The sequence below is a fragment of the Bombyx mori genome, chromosome 19 (assembly GCF_030269925.1).
Source record: "Bombyx mori chromosome 19, ASM3026992v2".
In the NCBI taxonomy this organism is placed as follows: domain Eukaryota; kingdom Metazoa; phylum Arthropoda; class Insecta; order Lepidoptera; family Bombycidae; genus Bombyx; species Bombyx mori.
The window spans coordinates 324,587-343,693 of NC_085125.1; the positions used below are offsets into that span (position 1 = coordinate 324,587).

Here is a 19,107-nt window from a genome sequence, read left to right on the forward strand (position 1 = left end):
TGCCGTTAGATTCGTCTCAGTTGTAGAGGATTCTGTTCGATTATTTGAGTTAGCCACATTACACACCCGTTCATGTTCTACTTGACTTGACAACTAACAGGCGAACGGTGGTGTGCGGAGGTCGGGAAACACGCTCAATGACTGTTGAAAAGAACAGAAGAGACTCAGTCAGGTGTAATACCTGACAACACCGGGTCGGCGTCAGTCGATAAATGAAAAATGTCTAAAAATATGACATGCCGTCATTAGATTGGGTCGGCTTAGATCAGACTCGGCGGCGACGGCCACGGTCAAATTACAATTTAATACGCCGCACCTTTTAGGATCGACTAGAATAACTTGACAAAGTTAATTCAAAGAACAATATTATCAATGAAAATCTTAGTTGACTTCCACGGTGAAGTAATAATATCGTGTAATAAAAATCAAACCTGAAAAATTATAATTTGCGTAATTACTGGTGGTAGGACCTCTTGTGAGTCCGCACGGGTAGGTACCACCACCCTGCCTATTTCTGCCGTGAAGCAGTAATGCGTTTCGGTTCGAAGGGTGGGGCAGCCGTTGTAACTATACTTGAGACCTGAGAACTTATATCTCAAGGTGGATGGCGCATTTACGTTGTAAATGTCTATGGGCTCCAGTAAACACTTAACAACAGGTGGGCTGTGAGCTCGTCCACTAATCTAAGCAATAATTTGGATTAGAAGTAGACTAACCGAGCCAATTTCTGCGGCTAATTAACATTTATGTTAACATTTATGTTAATTAGCCGCAGAAATTGGCTCGGCTCGGTATCTACTAAAGTAGATTTTGGATTGATGAAATTCTATTATATGAGTCGTCTATTATCAAAGGTGGCAATCCGTACATTTGGACAAAAAAATTTTATTGATATGTCAGTACAGATTTATTTGAATATAATCGTCTCCTTCAAAGAATACGGTTCAAAACCTGCATTAAATAAAGGTTAATAGTTAACCTGTTATTTATCTAAGATGTCGTTCCGAAGAGTTTTGTGACTGCCAATGGAATACAAAGTCAATAATTCGTTTTTCTGATTTACCAATCATTGTCCAAAAGTCAGATTGCCGGCTTTGATAATAGTCGACTCATATATGCCAATAACTAAAAACTATTTTAGTTTAAAAAAAAAAGAAAAAAAGAAACCAATGATATCATAACTTAATTCCCGTAAAAACCGCGCGTCTAGGGGTTAAACCCTTAATTAAAATACGTTCACGCACAACCCTTTCACTTCACGCTTCTTAATATTAACCCTTTAAGGGCGGTCGAATTTAATAATTGTGTTTTGACATTATTGAACTTTTATCATTTGAGGGTTTCATCAAATAACAAGTAAGTCTGCGTTTTATCGCTTAGATGGGTGGACGACTTCACGACCCTCCTGGTGTTAAGTGTTTACCGGAGCCCATAGACATCCACAACGTAAATGGCACCAGGCACCTTGTGACATGAACACTCGTGCTGTGTACACAAACTGCTTTGAATAGCAGATCTTAAATACTATGACCAAAGGATCCAACATATATTTATATTCGAATTAAACGTTTTCTTAATGTAACTTTTGCTGACGGTACGGCGTGTTGCAGGAGGCGGCTACTGTTATCCTGAACAATTCTGACTTCATCTCCTTTGCCATTTTTCCACTCGACAATTAAATTCTGTATAGTAGAGCTGGTATGGTATGGACACTAGTGGGAGAAGTAAGTTGTCACTGTCTATATTTACTATCAACTGTACAAATTCAAACCGCATTGAATACATTTATTGAAGTCTTAAAGTTAACAAAAACACGCTTTCGTTTCATACATTCAAAACGAAAAAAAAACCACACCCCACCTTTCCTTTATCGTCCTATATTAAAAGCTTCTTATTTGAATTGAACTTTTTTCGTGCAAGACAAAAAGCTCGGGCCGGGAGCGAACTTTAATCGACGTATAAAAAAACACCAAACAATATCTCTGGCGCATGTGCTACCATATTGGAATTTTGAATTTTAATCGGATGCGAAAAAAATAGACGCAATGTGCGCACGCGCCCCGCCATCTGTCGGGGGAAGCGGAGACGAAAAAAAAGGTTTTTTTCTCACTCATCAAACACCCGAAGGAGAGATAAACAGAAAAAATAGTAACATAAGCATAATATTAGTAGACGAATAATAAAAACAGCCGCAAAAACCGTACGAATTGAGGTTAAACAGAGGATGTTTAGGGACCGAGTTGTAGGGCTGCCGCGCTGCTAACATTGAGACCATCTTGCTACGTTCTAACCTTTTCATGAGTAAAGAAGGTTCTTAGGCTTGTTAGTTCCTTATTTATGTGTTATTTAGTAAGGAGTTTAGACATATACTTGAAAACATGATTTTATGGGTTTCAGTTCGGAAATTTAAATTTATTAAGGGCTTAAAATTGAAAAAGTGCACCGATAGTTTTTTATTATCGTTATATTGTGAAATATAACGTGAAGTCTGATATTGACGACGCGTGCAGACAGACGAAACATTCTACTAAAAAACGCAAATTAATTAAGTAATTATAAGGTCAGCAATCAAAAAGAATCATCTTTTTCCGATTTTTGTCCGATTTTTCATGTATGACAGCCCTAACATTAGGATGCAACACGAGACATCTGGTACCAGACTTGGATATTCCGTATTTGTTTACATAATACATTAATATAAAAATATAAAGTTATTAGATCCATTTATTAGTTTATAGTGAACACTTAGTCTTCTTAACCATTATGGTAATGGCTGGTCACGGCTCGCCTGCTGTAGTGGTACGGTATGACACTGTGTCTTGAGTGGTGTTAGTGAAGAGCATCACTGGTACATTTATTCCCGTGGGCGATGTAACGGCCGTCTGGCGTAGTGGTAAGTGACATGGTCACTACACAAGGGGGTCGCGGGTTCGAATCCCACCAAGGGAAGATATTTGTATGATAAATATAAAAAATGTCTTTTCCAGGGTTATGGATGTACATTAAATATATGTATGTGTATAATAAAAATCTTACATTTATTTCCGTTATCTGGTACCTGTAACACAAGTTCTTTACGAACTTAGCACGGGACCAGTTAAAGGCGACTGAGTTGTTCCCTGAAGAATGGGCACCAGTATGCTTAGTGCGAGTTTTTTAACGTTCTCGATAGCGTGAAAGTTAACTCAACTTTGTATGCAGTTGCAAACAGCGCCCCTAGCGGCAAACGTAGGCAAACGTTTCAACTCCATACAATTTCAAGTTAACTTTTACGCTATCGAGAACTTTAAAGAACTCGCACTAAGCACACTGTCCTCTGAGCGCGCTGCCATCTCCAACTGGCGTTTATTGGTGGTAGGACCTCTAGTAAAACCGCACAGGTATCCCATGCTTCGTGCATTGTGATCCGATTTGGTGTAGACTCGTTAGATGAGACTATCGACACTTCGGCTCTCAAGATGGTACGTTGTGTTACGACATTCACATAGTCATATCCTCTGGTAACCTTTTAATATTATATAGGCTGTAAGCTCGCTTACATATAATCAATAAAATATGGTATACGACTCTAACCATAAAAATGAGAACACGTGACTGCTTCTCTTAAGATACAGGGGAGATAGTGGTGTCTGAGCGTGAGAATTAAGAACATAATGGGGGATGATGGCTTGAACTATGGAGGTCTTAATTCTGACACACGACACAATATGGCCCATGAGATATGTTTTTGCCACAGTACCGCTGTGGCGGGTAGCCATCATACAACGCAAGATAATTAAAAGATGCCTGAATCTCGCTTACGACATTTTCAAGATAAAGCGCATATATAGAAGTTCCGAACAACAACATTCGGATCGTCGGTTTACCGAGCAATATCACCCGCTCGATGGAAGATCTTCCTTTCGTCGTTAAGCCCCAAACCGCTAAGAATGAGAGGTGGCGCGCGAGTCGCAGCGGAGCGCGGCCTATATACGTAGCATTCGTGTATCAAAACAACATTTGCATTTTAGCCACTTAAGTTGTTTGTTTATTTGTGTGACTCAACCTCGGGATAAACGTCTTATTATTACCGTCAGTCAGTATTTGACCGACTTCAAAAAAGAGGAAGGTACGTAGTAATTCGGTCCGTTTATTCCCTCGCATTGAACGTTTCTGTTCCCCGTCCGTTTTCACGCAGATAAGAGATTGTATGTAATTACCTAATTTGTGGTCGGCTCGCTTTGTGGAATTAAGCCGTGCGATGTTACATTATAAGATTGATCTTCTTTTATGAGCAAAGTTTTTTAAAGCATTCTCTATCTGGGTACATTTAATTTTACGACTGCAAAGTTACATCGTAATAGTGTTTAACTGATGTTGATTAGTGGGCCCTTATTTGACGAGCGGCCGTTATTGCTTACTGGTGGTAGGACCACTTGTGAGTCCGCGCCGGTAGGTACCACAACCCTGCCTATTTCTGCCGTGAAGTAGTAATGCGTTTCGGTTTGAAGGGTGGGGCAGCCGTTGTAACTATACTGAGACCTTAGAACTTATATCTCAAGGTGGGTGGCGCATTTATGTTGTTGTATGTATGTTGGGCTCCAGTAACCAATTAACATCAGGTGGGCTGCCCACCCATCTAATCAATAAAAAATAAATAAAAAAAACTAGCTGTGCTGGCAAATAGTGATTGTTTGAGCAGGAACGCCAGGCTCCAGAGTATTCTATCGCCTACGTGACAAACTCAAAAAATACATAAGATATTTAAATTAATAAAATAATCAATTTTCAGAATCACACTTCCCTATGTCCTCGACAGACGGCAGGTGTGTTGCCAGTAAAAAAAAAAATCCCTCTTATTTGAATACATCAAAAAAAAAACGCCCCGACTTGGAGTCTTTTGAGCACGAGCCCTATTGTAGGTTTTTTGTTTAATTTTAGTACATTAGAGTCATTGTTTTTCATTATACTGAGTTTACAAGAGGCCGATATAATATTAACAGCTGAGGACTGCGCATAGGCTTTATCTGTGGGTTCGCCTGCATTACAATTAGGAAATTGATTTGGTTAAATGTCACGGTAACCTTGATATCTTTGAACCTAGGCTTAGGGGATTTGTCAAATGTGTGAAGGATATTGAACAATGGCTAGTTATCAATATTTGTAATTTCAATTGTGTTTTCAATAGCCAAAGTTATGTACATTAATATGGTTTTTCTGAGTGACATACCATTTAGATTGCAATCCAGTATAGATTTAGGTACTACTTGTACGATTTAGGTAATATATACTGTAACGATTGTAATATGTTTTGTGCATCAATAACTAAATAAAAAAGAAAAAATCATACTCGCTTCGTTGGTCGGATTCGAGCAATATCGGTTTTAATGAGAACGCGCCTTATCATAGCGATTATAAATACTATAACTTAACAAAATCATTGAATTGACGAGAAAACAAAATACTTCTTTACGCATAAAGGAATCTTATTTCTATACTAGCGACCCGCCCGCGCTCCGCTTAGGGAACTGTAATTTATTATTGATAACAGTATTTCTCCACTGTTTAATGGATGTTATTATGCATATAAACCTTCCTCTTCAATCACTCTATCTATTAAAAAAACCGCATCAAAACCCGTTGCGTAGTTTTAAAGATTTAAGCATATATAGGGATATACGGATAGAGAAAGCGACTGTTTTATACTATGTATGTAGTGATAAACTGCTGACTGATGTTGTCGCATGAATATGAAAATGAGTTTATTGGAATGATTTTGTTCTGGGCTCCAAACCCAGTATATAATATATTATATGTGATGTTCGATCTAGGGTAATACCGCCGTCTTTTCTATACCTCACGAGCATCTCGAGTGCTCACTGTTGTCCAGGTACTACTGTAGGTCTTAATCCTCCGTCTCACCCGTCTCAAGGTTGATTGTGTCATAACGGTTTGTGATGCCAGTGGGCTTCTAGCCATATAATCCTGAGTTCTGTACTATATAGGGAAATATAAAAATTGAACAGTTTTTATTATTGAGAACAGTTGGTGTTGATAATCAGACGACTGCGTAAGCGTCTGCGGTCTCCGCGACCCATCACTACTATGCCATATCATCCCTCTAAAGGGTTCCAAACGTCCTAATTCTAACAGCACCGCGCCCTGCCTAGTCTATCGCAATCACGCGATCTGACCTGAAAAGTAGCAGAGCTTAGTGAGCTTGGAGCTGTGACATTATACTTCATTATGATGTCTCAAAGAGGCCAGCAATATCTATGATGTGTTATTATGGGCACCAATAATCTCTTGAATTCAGGAGAATGTAAGCTCACCTGACCACCATGTGTAGCTAACAATACTAAGCCTGACTTGCTCTGACAGTTCAAAAGGAAGCAGTTATATTAATTGGCAAATTTCAACAAAGTATTATTCATATATTCAATAACTTTTAATCTATATTCATTTTAAGAATGTGAAAGTTTGTATGTTTGTTACTTCTTAATTCGACAAAAATGGGCGAACGGATTTAGATGAAATTTCGGATAAAGATAGTTTGAAGCCGAATGAACACGTATGATACTTGTTGTAATAATAAATGGTAGGGTCCGGGCAACGCCGGGTATATCTGCTATGGTAAATACGTACAAACGGATTTACAAATCGTCTGGTAGTTTACGAATCAGGGAGTATATAAAGTAACTCTTTATTGCGAGGAAATGTCAGGAAAATCCTGTCATTCTTTTTGAATTAGAAACTTTACTGTGATTGAAACTACAAGGCAATATCATGGAGCCCCATGGAGGCACCGTGCGTTCCCACGGGGCTACTAGTCGACTTGAAGAATAAAAATGTACCTAATTTCACACCTTCGCGGAAGATCCCAGGTTTTATGTTGTATTATAAAGTAATGGTGGATGCGTGATGCTTTTAAAAACTAGTTTTAAGTTCACGCGACGACATCTAGTTGTTGTTTTAAAACTTTGTCACGCCATCTGTGGTAGAGTGACGAATGACCGTTTTTTTTTCTTTATTAGTTTTTTGAATATTTTAAATTAAATTTTTACTTAGAATTTTAAATTTAATTAACAAAAGTGCTTCCGAATTGACTACTTAAAATTAGTGCTGGAACAAATGGTGGCGACAGTAATTTGTTAAGCTTACAGTTGAAGCACGCCATCTACTGTGTACCTGCGATAGCTTTTAAGCTCTCGGTAAATAAAATGTCATAGCGCCATCTGTTGCGTGCGTTGCAACGTTTTCGTAGAACTTTAATACCAAAATTATTTGTGGTCGGGTACAATATTTTGTTGTCAGATGGGGCCACCTATGTGTAGCAAGCAAATTATTTTCGACAAAGAAATCGTCGGTAGAGATTCACACATAGCTTACAGTAATGGCAGATTTACACAGGATCTAGGAGGTAGCTGTTGCCAGTGCTGGCGCCGAAACCTGTCTCTTACGATTCACGTAGTCAGTATTTCGTCAGTGGTCGAGGATAATTCTTATGGTGTACGCACGTTCGTAGAGACAGTGCGGAAAAATGAATTCTTGATAACAGTAAAAAATCAGAGTCAATAATTTGTTGAGAAAATATACCTTTGTGATGATGCAAGAACTAACTGGTATGTTAACTAGAAAGAAGCGAAATTGGGTAAGAAAATGGATAGATGACAGGAGGCTCAGCTTGTTAACCCACTTGAGAATTGAAATTATTTGGGTAATATATATTTTTTTTATGGCTTATATGGGTGGACGAACTCACAGCCCACCTGGTGTTAAGTGATTACTGGAGCCCATAGACATCCACAACGTAAATGCGCCACCCACCTTGAGATACAAGTTCTAAGGTATCAAGTATAGTTACCTTCAAACCGAAACGCATTACTGCTTCGCGGGAGAAATAGGCAGGGTGGTGGTACCCACCCGCGTGGACTCACAAGAGGTTCTACCACCAAAACGTCCACTAATTGGGGAATACAAACTGGCTTTGAGAAAGACGTCAAAAGACGCCAAACAACTGGAATTCAAAATCTTTTTCCGTTATGCGTCTTTACAGTAAATGTAACTATACATAAGTTGGCAGAGACGATAATGCACTATTTTTTCGTCTGTTCGTCAATCGGTTTTTCTTTTATCTGTTTACTAGGTATTGACGAGTTTTAGCGCTTTAGTCGGTCACCGTCCTCGTCGAATCCGACGCTTGCAAGGAAGGGCTCGTCGAGTGAATTAAACCATAGACACAGCCCACTGAGTTTCTCGCCGGATCTCTAAACTAATAAAAGTTGAACATGCACAATATAAGTACCTATTAATGCAAAGATAAGTAACGGTAAGTTGTTAACATTGTTCAACTAGCTAGTTACGGTTAGTTATGGTGCCAGCAAAGGAACAATAAATGTTTAATATTATAAATGCGAAATTCTATTGATTTGCTTGTTATCATTTCACGAAGTAGCAGAGTATTGTGATAAAATGATATAATTTTTTTCAAGCGGTAGTTTACTGCCCCAAATGAAGATCCTAAAAAAGCTCACACATATCAAGATTTTAATTTTGACGTCAGTAAAACCTTCGTCTTTAAAAGTCCAAAATCTAAGCAACAACATTAACAAAAAGGGAATCATAATTTTCGATCCTCTTACAGTTAACAGCTTGTTAGTATTATTTTATTTCTGTTGAACAATCTCAAACGGCCATAAATCGACGGGAATCTAATAAACAACTCCTTGGCGCCATCTGTCGACGAAGGGACGCAATAACGGGCAATAAATCAAAAGTACAACAACAGAGGGCGCTGAAAGTTTGGTAATAAATCTTTGACGAAGTCGGCGCGAAAGATTGTATTTATGACATGAATGTAATCGCGGAACGGCAGCAGGTGTGACTTGAAAAGTTACGTTATTACTGAGTTTCTTATTGGCAAAGTTTTTAAGATTTTTAGGCGATGAAACACAGAGCTATTTGTAAAGGGTGTCTTCATTAAATTTTTCTACGAACACTTTTGCGTTTCAGATGTGTAATATGAGTTTGACCTATTTTCGTACGAAAAATGATTCATGTCCACATTCTAGATTAGATTTTTCCAACCACCAACCAACCAACGATTATCTTGTTCTTTACAGTTTTATTTTAGTCATATCCATACCCTTACAATGTAACGATAGGAAATTATAAAAACCCAGGGAGGCATACTCCACCATGTGGTAGATTTAATGGGCCATTTCAGCGCCACACGACGCGACACAGAGACTCACTGCCTCGTGTTGATACCATGCGGTCTCACTTACAGTAGATTTATTAGCTATTAAAGTAATTGGTTTTGGTTGTGACTTCACTCGGGTTTTGTACGTCTCGAGTATTATCAACAAATATTGTATAAACCTAGCGTAGTCGATAGATATTAAGTCGTCCAATTTCAATAAAGATCGTGATTGTTTTTTGAATTATCCGGACGTCGGATGTTGCGGGATTTTCAACTTCTTACGCTAAAATTACAGTACAGACTGTTAGAGCATTTATAAATGAATATTTGCCCCTCCTGACTGAGCTCTTGCTCGCCCACCTATCCTGATGAAACTGGAAAGGCCTCTGGGCCACCAGTAAACACTCACTCATAAAATAATAATATTTGAAACGTTTGGTCTACATTTGATTTTTTTAATTTTAATTACTATTTTTTTTACTCTCTATATATCATTTACGCTATCTGCTTTGGATCGTTCGGGGTCAAGGGACGAGACGCCCGGGATACTCGGGTGATATAATTTAGCCGGCGCCGGAATCCTTCGAGTAAACACTAATAATATACCCGTTGAGTTAATTTACAGATAATCGAAATCCGATTCAGTGAATGTATCTTCGAATAAGACAATAATGATTGAGTACAGACTCCCGTCTCGCAGGAGCTCTACACAGATACAAGCCCGTCTAAGTTTGACACAAACAAATCGTAAGTCCTTAGCCATCTGTGTTGTGTTACCTACAGACCGTTGTTACCTTTCCTATATACGAATTAACGTGAAATATTTTGTGTTTTAAGTCAGGGGTGCGAATGTTGATAAATAAATCGGATATATGAGGCGCCGGGCCTGCCACTATAATAATTGAAAACTTTCAAGTAAGCTTAACTTAAGTTTGTCGTCCCAAATAAATTTTGTGCCATTTATTTTATTAGTATTCAGTAGCAGTTTGACATTTGTAGAATATAGTCATTTTTTCATTGATGCTGACTTTTAGTTTTATTGCGTCCATTCTTTGATGAAGAAGGTGATGAAGGTAGGTGAAAACTTGGCACGTCTGTTGGGAAGTGGTTGCCATCGCTAATTTTTTTTTTTTTATTGCTTAAGTGAGTGGACGAGCTCACAGCCCACCTGGTGTTAAGTGGTTACTGGAGCCCATAGACATCTACAACGTAAATGCGCCACCCATCTTGAGATATAAGTTCTAAGGGTCTCAATTATAGTTACAACGGCTGCCCCACCCTTCAAACCGAAACGCATTACTGCTTCACGGCAGAAATAGGCAGGGTGGTGGTACCTACCCGTACGGACTCACAAGAGGTCCTACCACCAGTAATTACGCAAATTATAATTTTGCGGGTTTCATTTTTATTACACGATGTTATTCCTTCACCGTGGAAATCAATCGTGAACATTTGTTGAGTACGTATTTCGTTAGAAAAATTGGTACCCGCCTGCGGGATTCGAACACCGGTGCATCGCTTCAATACGAATGCACCGGACGTCTTATCCGTTAGGCCACGACGACTTCACAAATTGACTTCTTTGTAGTGTAGTTTAATTAATGAGGCCCCGGTGTCTTGGTATTGAGTGTTGATGCGAAGATACGGGAGCTCCATGGGAAAACATATTTCAAAATACGTGTTTAATATCATTGAAAAAAAGGCCACACACGTTTAAAAAAGTGTAATTATTAATAATACTATTATCAATATTGTCGTCCATAATTATTATAAAATAGTATTAATAATACATTGTGAGCCCTCGCGAGTAGGTTACACGATCCCGCAGCGAAGTGACGGCACGTCGCCTCCGCGTCGCACCACCCTGGTGCCATTCTTGTTAAGGTGTCTACGAGGGTCGTTGAGCGCATCTTTGATCCAGAGGCAGTGTCTCTTCACACTACGGGAGCGACTTCAACGTATTTTGTATTATATTTGAATCGTTTGTCATTCGAGGTCTGGGTGTAAATAAAACTTTTTTTGAACTCGTATGTGTATTTTCTGTGACCCTCTACAAATTATTAGTTCTGTATCTGTTTGAGTGCCCCTTCAGCGCCAACCGCAGAAAGAGGAGCCCACTGAGTTTCTCACCGGATCTTCTCAGTGGGTCGCGTTTCCGATCCGGTGGTAGATTCCGCGAAGCACGGCTCTTGCTAGGGTTCGTGTTAGCAACGTCATCAGGTTTGAGCCCCGTGAGCTCACCTACTAGTTAAGATTGCGCTGAAATAGCCTCTCAAGGCTATCAACTTAGGTAGGAAAAAAAACAGAGAGGATCTCCTAAATTCTCTGCGCCGCTGTATTCTTTAATTTTCATTTTAAAAGTGCGTAACGTAAAATATTTATAAAGTGTATATTTGAGGATAAGACGGTGCGATGAAGGCCGTAGAATTACGATGAACGATCAAAGGAAGATAAGTTGCGTAAAGGGAGTCGAGCTTGGGTTGGTTTTGTTAAGTCACCGTTCCGATAAACGTGTACCTACATCAAATATTGTACTTTGGTTTTGTAATTAACTATACTAATATATAAATCTACAGTGGTTTTTACGGATGTTCCGTTATAACTACTGAACCGTGCACCCGACTGACTTGAAACTTGGTATCCATGTAGGAAATACATGTACTTAATGGACAGGCTAATATTTATATGAGAGTTGCACTCCCTAATAATAATGGCAATAAATAATAATGTTAATTTTAAATGCCCAGCGAAGCGGGCGAGTACGGCTAGTATTATACAAACTTAAATTGTCACTTGTTATTTAAAAGAAAAGAAGGCCGCAATTATTAATATAAGAACAGAAAACAAAATATAAGGTCAGCTTGTTTCGCGGGCTAATCTCAGAAGCGTGTCATCTCCTGGAAGCGGTCAGAATCAGATTGTGAACCTACTCCTTCATCTGTCATGCTTAGTAGCTGCTAACTACATACAAATAAATTTGACTGATGTGTTAATTTGAAATGACTGAAGTCGTCGTGGCCTAAAGGATAAGACGTCCGGTGCATACGTGCTGAGCGATGCACCGGTGTTCGAATGGCAGGCGGGTACCAATTTTTCTAATAAAATACGTACTCAACAAATGTTCACGATTGACTTCCACAGTGAAGGAGTAACATCGTGTAATAAAAATCAAACCCGCAAATTTATAATTTGCGTAATTACTGGTGGTAGGACCTCTTGTGAGTCCGCGCGGGTAGGTACCACCGCCCTGCCTATTTCTACCGTGAAGCAGTAATGCATTTCGGTAGGGCAGCCTTTTTAATTTACGTTGTAAGTGTCTATGGGCTCCAGTAACCACTTAACACTAGGTGGGCTGTGTTAACTAAATGTAATAGAAGTCTCAGTCGCATAGTTCCAAATACAATAAGCTGTGAGCTGGGAAGCGTAACTTAAGCTTTGATAGAGCACTCCTTGCTTGGATCTCGCACGACGGATGTGCGACACATTTACCAATATATCACGATTAATTATCAAATTCGTATAAAATAGTTACCTATTGACGAGATTCGAAATACAATAATAATTACTATAGGTTGTCAGTAGACAATTCCCTTTCTATTTTTTTATTCACTCCCTAAGAAAATGTGAGCAACTAAGAAAAGTAATTTTTCACTTTTTTGCCGTGTGGATAATATTTTCAATATTTATCTAAAGTGATATTTGTGTTTAAATGAACTCAAACAAGATGGGGTTTTACAATTCGGTTGTGTTTGTTGGAATATACTACTTATTTGAAACGATACAGTTTTAAATTGGTCTCGTAATAAATTTCATTAAAACCGATTCCGTGGTTTGACTTTAAAAATAAAGTTGTCATCTGAGTAAGTTGATAATCTTATTAAATTATCTTTGCAGCAAATACGTCTCTATATCGACCGATTGCAGTAAAAGTTTTTGTACAGGTGTTATTCATACATTATGCTATATTACCATCAACATACAGTAGGTATGTGACGGGTGAGTAGCACAGGTTGTAAGTGCATACGTGACTGATATTTACTCACAGTTGAACGTGGTCAGGTTTTGTTCAACAATAAAACTTTCTTGTTATTTCGATTTATAGCTATTTTTTTATTTTGAAATAATTTTAATCACGATCCACTCTGAATTGAAAAGTAATTTTTAGAATCTTAACAATAACGTATCGTGACAGCTAACGGGAACGCACAAAAAACCACGTAGAACGAAAGAGTGCTGCTCTACAACCGTTTGAGAGTATTTCCAGTACATTAATCGCTAATTGGCAGGGAGGGGCGGAGGCGACCCGAGTCGGCTCGTGTCGCTCGTCTTGGTTTTCATAACCGCGCGGATTTTATGGAAACGACATTAATTAAGCGGGTTAATTATTTGGAAAATTATTTATGAAGATTGCCTTGGAAAATGTCCATTGGAAATATTTGGGCTGCGTTCGTTTTGAATTTACGCTGAGGTTTTTTTTCATGATTGAAAGATTACTGGTGGCCCGGATGCCTTTCCAGTTTCACCAGGACAGTTGGGCGAGCAAAACCTCAGCCAGGAGGGATGGGATTTGCTAACAACTGCCCTAGCGCCTCCGAAGGAGACCTAACAACTCAAAAGCAGTTGCTTCGCGAATGAATCTACTACCAGATCGGAATCGCGACCCACTGAGAAGATCCGGTGAGAAACTCAGCGGGCTGATGCATGGGTTAGGTTGCACGTCGACCTCTTTGTCGAGTTCCTAAGCCTACTCCTGGTGTTAGAGCTGAAGATCTCTAATGCAAAGGTTATTGGATCCGATGGATCCATAAGGACGTGTTTAGGGCGTCGACGGTGACTGGCTCCTGCGTGATCAGGATTCGGGGAGTAGTCAGCGGCGGCAACGATAAGGCGATTACATTGTTACGCTGAGGTATAGAGGTGCACTGGGCATACAGCTTGTTGATTATTACTCTGCAATCTTCAGCACATTCTACGTGATACTTCGCGTTCGAAACACGTTCACCGGTATTTAAGCAGATGAGTTCACGGCGTTACTAACATGCATTGATTACTGTCACGTGAACAACGCTACCCAATTTAAGATCTAACCGAAGTCTCAACTGTACAAAGGCTGCCCTCTACAAACGGAAAGTTAATATGCTTGGTGGTTAGCTCTGTGGGCTTACAACACTTCCTACCGCCAGTATTTACGCAAATTAATATTTTTCAATTTCAATGATTCACTTCTGAGAAATTCACAAGCATTGGCTGCTCAGAAAGAGACAGAAACGTTTCCGACCCCCAATTTAAATAACACAATTAGAAGTTTCCAACAAATTAAAATTCGCGAAGACTCACAATTATTTAAATTCTCAAGCGGCTCAACGGTAATTAAACGTTACGAGTCCAGGTTCGGTTCCCGGTCGGGGCGTCTTCAATTTGTTTTATTGCTTAACTTTTTAATTGTAAATGAATACTAATTTTTTAAAGTCATGGAACAGGACTACCTTTGGGGAGAGGAGAGGCTTGGAAGGGAGTAGATCTTATCGTTTCCTTAATTGTCATCAGGTGCGTTTTCATGGGGTTTCATATTAATCGCGTTCCTCAGCGGAGCTCGATGGTTTGACAAAAAGTGTATTTGTTCTGTAACCAATTTTTACTATTCGAGTTGAGCAGTGTAGCTGGTACTCAATAGCTCGGTAGGTAAATGAGTGAGTGAACCAAACAAACAATATAGAAAGTGAAGCTAAATAAAATGGGCAGCATCAATTGCAGTAGACGCGGAGGGTTCCATGATTTATGTAGACGGAATTAAAATGTTTGTACCGCTGGGAGTGGGTGATATACGGTGACGAGCGGAGCGGGCAGCGACTTGCAGATAGTCGATACTAGTTGACTTTATTATGTAATGAGAATATCGCTTCGTTTTAAAAGTAACTAATTTATTATACAGATTATTTTCCGGAAGACGCTTATAACATATTTACTCTACAGAACGAAATAATATAATACTATATTCTGATGTCTACGCGGTTTTCATGATATTAATTTCTATTCAGGTAATAAATAATAAATAAAATCCAATGCAACTGAGACTTCGATCACAAGTTTCAAAGTGATCATCGGTATTTGAGTTATATTTTTGTTTCCTTGAAGCAAAGCCACCTGCCATTACCAGACTGCCGTCACTCATCAGCAGAGCTAGGTGAGCACTAAAGGGCTGCTTACCGTCCAGAACTCTTTGTAGCCTCGATCGAAGAAGGATCTATCACAACACGCGGGAAAAGGCTTTCATTTAAGGGGCAGGTGGTGCGTGGTAGGTACTTTATTATCTGCTCTGGTGGTGGATGGTGAAGTGGTAAAAAGACATAACGGGACATAACAACATAAAAGACATAAAAGACAAAAATCATCTTTATTTTCGCTGGTACAAATTCTGTACGCCGCCCCTCATGCAACATGATTACACCATTAGCAGCGCCATTTTAAAAATAAAAACGCTAGGTGTTAATCCAGGGACTACTTTATAAATTGTTCGGATTTACTTCACTCCGCGTTTCAAGTATAATCCAGACTTACCCTTCGTAATAAATAAATTTCGGAAAAGCTATGCAGCTTTGGACTTGAGGAACTTAATTCAATTGTAAGTTTAACGAATGGCATTTTATTTGGTAGCTTAAAATAAACATTAAATGTTTTTTTTAAATTATAGTAAATTTTAATTAAAACTAGCTGACCCGGCAAACTTCGTAGTGCCTGAATCGACAAATAAAAGACCTAAACTTTTGTATAAAATATATCTAAAACAAACAAAAGGAATCCGTCCGACGGGGGACACATCACAGGAAAAACAAAATTGTTATTTTTATTTAATTCCCAGCATTTTCATATTTATGTACCTTTTAAACCTTCTCTGGACTTCCACAAATCATTCAAGATCAAAATTAGCCAAATCGGTCCAGCCGTTCTCGAGTTTTAGCGAGACTAACGAACAGCAATTCATTTTTATATACTTATATAGAGATAAGCGTCGTACATTATATAATATACATTATAATCTAAGTGTAAAAACGTAGTTACATACACACAGACATCCTCTTGAACCGATTTTTGTTTAGTTTTGACGAAGTCGTATTGAGAAGTAACCGAAAACACCCCTTATATATTTATTTATACAAGCAGGCAGAACAATATTTAAAAAAAAAGCTATCATAAAAACACTCACCCTCTCGCAAGGCGCCGATGCGTGGAGCTGCCTCGCCTGTCCTCTACCCAGGGCCTCGCGTTTCCTCTGTGCGCTGAACAGCCTCAACTCCTTCCTCTCTTCATCAGATAAAGCATGGCAGTACCGAACCTGAAATCACGTAAACACATTTTGGCATATTCGTTTTGTGCATTTATCTGAAAATTGTGGTCATTGTAGTGAAAGTAGTAGGCAGTGTAGTGTTCCCTGGGGGAAGCCTATGTTTAGAAGTGGACATCTATGGGTTGATGATGATGACGGCTTTCACAGGGTTTTAATTCAATTTGGTATAAATTGCTTGAGCATATAGAAGACGTATGAACAAGTAAGAATCATATAAAGACAGGATTAAGCAAATATATTGAGGTCAGTACCTACCTACGCAACATTATTTTGTGGTTTGATAATGGCCAACTAACTAATTTACACTAGAGTTAATTAGATATATTTACTCAGCAAGTCGTATACCCGGCACGACAGACAGCGATCCAGAGGTGCCCAATGACCATTCAAAACCGATACTTAACTGTGATTACTTGTGAACACACATCTATTTCTGTAATCCACGGTTCAGAGGTGCCCAATGGTTGGGCATTCAAAACAGATGGTTAACTGTGATTGTAAACACACATCTCTTTCTGTAACAGACTGTCGAGAAACTTATGAAGAATTTTTTAGCTCACTTTAAGAATTTAAGCCTAAGCCTAAACACAGTTTAAACATTTCCACAAAGCAATAATTTATAACTCAATTATGCCGAAGATTAGTTTTCGTGGCAATGACTGCTCGATTGTGAGCTACATCTGAGAACATTTTCTTTACCTCATTATCTTGAGGTGGAAGTTGTTGAAGTAGTTGCTTGAGGCGGTACCTCTCCCCTACGCTATTCACGTACGGGACCTTGTCTTCCGGAAGTGCTGAGAAGTAAAGATGGACCTGGAATGGGATCAAGCCATTATTATTGTTCTTTAGGAATTGTTATCGCACCTTGTTACTCTCACCGGTGGTAGGACCTCTTGTGAGTCCGCGCGGGTAGGTACTACCACCCTGCCTATTTCGGCCGTGAAGCAGCAATGCGTTTCGGTTTGAAGGGTGGGGCAGCCGTTGTAACTATACTTGAGACCTTAGAACTTATATCTCAAGGTGGGTGGCGCATTTACGTTGTAGATATCTATGGGCTCCAGTATCCACTTAACACTAGATGGGCTGTGAGCTTATCCACCCATCTAGGCAATAAAAAAAATTATCATACTGTCATTTTATTGACAGGAATTGGTAAAATGGATATAAAGTTTCCGTTGTCATGCAAATTAATCTTTGAGACCTATCTCTGATTGAATTAAATTTGATGCTCAATGAAATTAGTGTATGTGTTAGCAAGTATACGTGTCTCTGAGCACAGCGAGAGATCTTCTCATAAGTCTAACAGATCACGTAGAGCCATAATAATTGCCGCCATGTTTCATCTCTTAACGGCATAACGTTATTAATACCTGGGTTTATTAAAAAGGACAGTGTCCGCCAGATACCCGGATTATTACACGAGGGGAGAATGTTAGTAAAAATAATAGTTATATCTACGATACGCAGGAAACTAGAAGCTTGTGTTAATAACAATGTCGGCCATTTTGTTATAATGAAATATGACAACCGGCTCATGGATTTTTCGCATCTAATCGACTACATATCTGACGAATTTATGAAAGATTTAATTGAAGCACTTTACAGTTAATATTGTCTGGGTTCTTTTAAATGATTTACAAGAGCTTATCATGATATGGGTGGTATGTTATGGTAAACAGTCGACGTTGCCCTAAATGAGTCATTTCGGATCCTCTCGATCTACCAATGGTACTTTTAGGTACCTCAAGCACCGGTCACCGTTCTCGTCGAACTCGTCGCGAACCCTGCTAGGGCTGATATTAGCAACGCCTCCAGGTTTGAGCCCCGAGAGTTCACCTACACGTTATGGTTACGCTGGCATAGCCTCGACAACTTAGGTAGGAAAAAAGTGGTATGTTCGGCTGTTCTTAAAGGGAAAACCTTAATAGTTTAGCATTTTATTTGGTTTTCACGACTCGTCAATGAAAGTATGATGTAACGTTCAAAGTTTTAGAGGACAGTATTCTTGCTCGGCTCTTGAGGCCACAAAGACGAGATTGGACCGTAAAAGTTTTTTGCGGTAGGCAGCGGCTTGGCTCTGCCCCTGGCATTGCTGAAGTCCATGGGCGACGGTAACCACTCACCATCAGGTGGGCCGTATGCTCGTCTTCCTACAAAGGCAATAATAAAAATAATAAAAGTTTTTTAGTATTTTAGTAATTAATTAATTTGGTAAATAAAGCTTGCTTCACGGAGTACTCTCCACACTGACTGTCCGGCTCGCGGATGCGAGGCACGTTTGTCTTTCATTAGCAGACTGTCGACCGCTTTCATTAGGTGCCTCTTATTTATTGCAGCTAAGGGAAAAACTTGTGTTCATTATTTTATTAGCCACCAGCGATACTAGGCCTGCCTTTGACCGTGGTTAAGCTTGCGAAATGCCCTCGTTTGTACACTAGTACTAATTGAAGTATGAGCGTACAAGTTTCAAGTCAATAATGAATTATGTGCGAGAAAATTCCAACAAATGATTATATTAATATTTATCATGTTAAGGAAATATTGGATAATTTTTTAGGTTTTTGCGAGTGCGATTATAGTG

The 19,107-nt window shown here is 39.1% G+C and overlaps 1 protein-coding gene across 12 annotated transcripts in view; it reads right to left on the reverse strand.

Moving 5' to 3' along the window:
* LOC101737057 (protein prickle) overlaps positions 1-19,107 on the reverse strand; it is a 358,717-nt gene that overhangs the window by 64,681 nt on the left and 274,929 nt on the right. For all 12 annotated transcript variants that reach the window (XM_062673849.1, XM_062673850.1, XM_062673854.1 and 9 more), the window contains 2 exons: positions 17,226-17,339; positions 16,386-16,514 (listed from right to left, as the gene is read on the reverse strand). In XM_062673849.1, the coding sequence (XP_062529833.1) occupies positions 16,386-16,514; positions 17,226-17,339 (243 nt within the window). The remainder of the gene's footprint in view (positions 1-16,385; positions 16,515-17,225; positions 17,340-19,107) is intronic.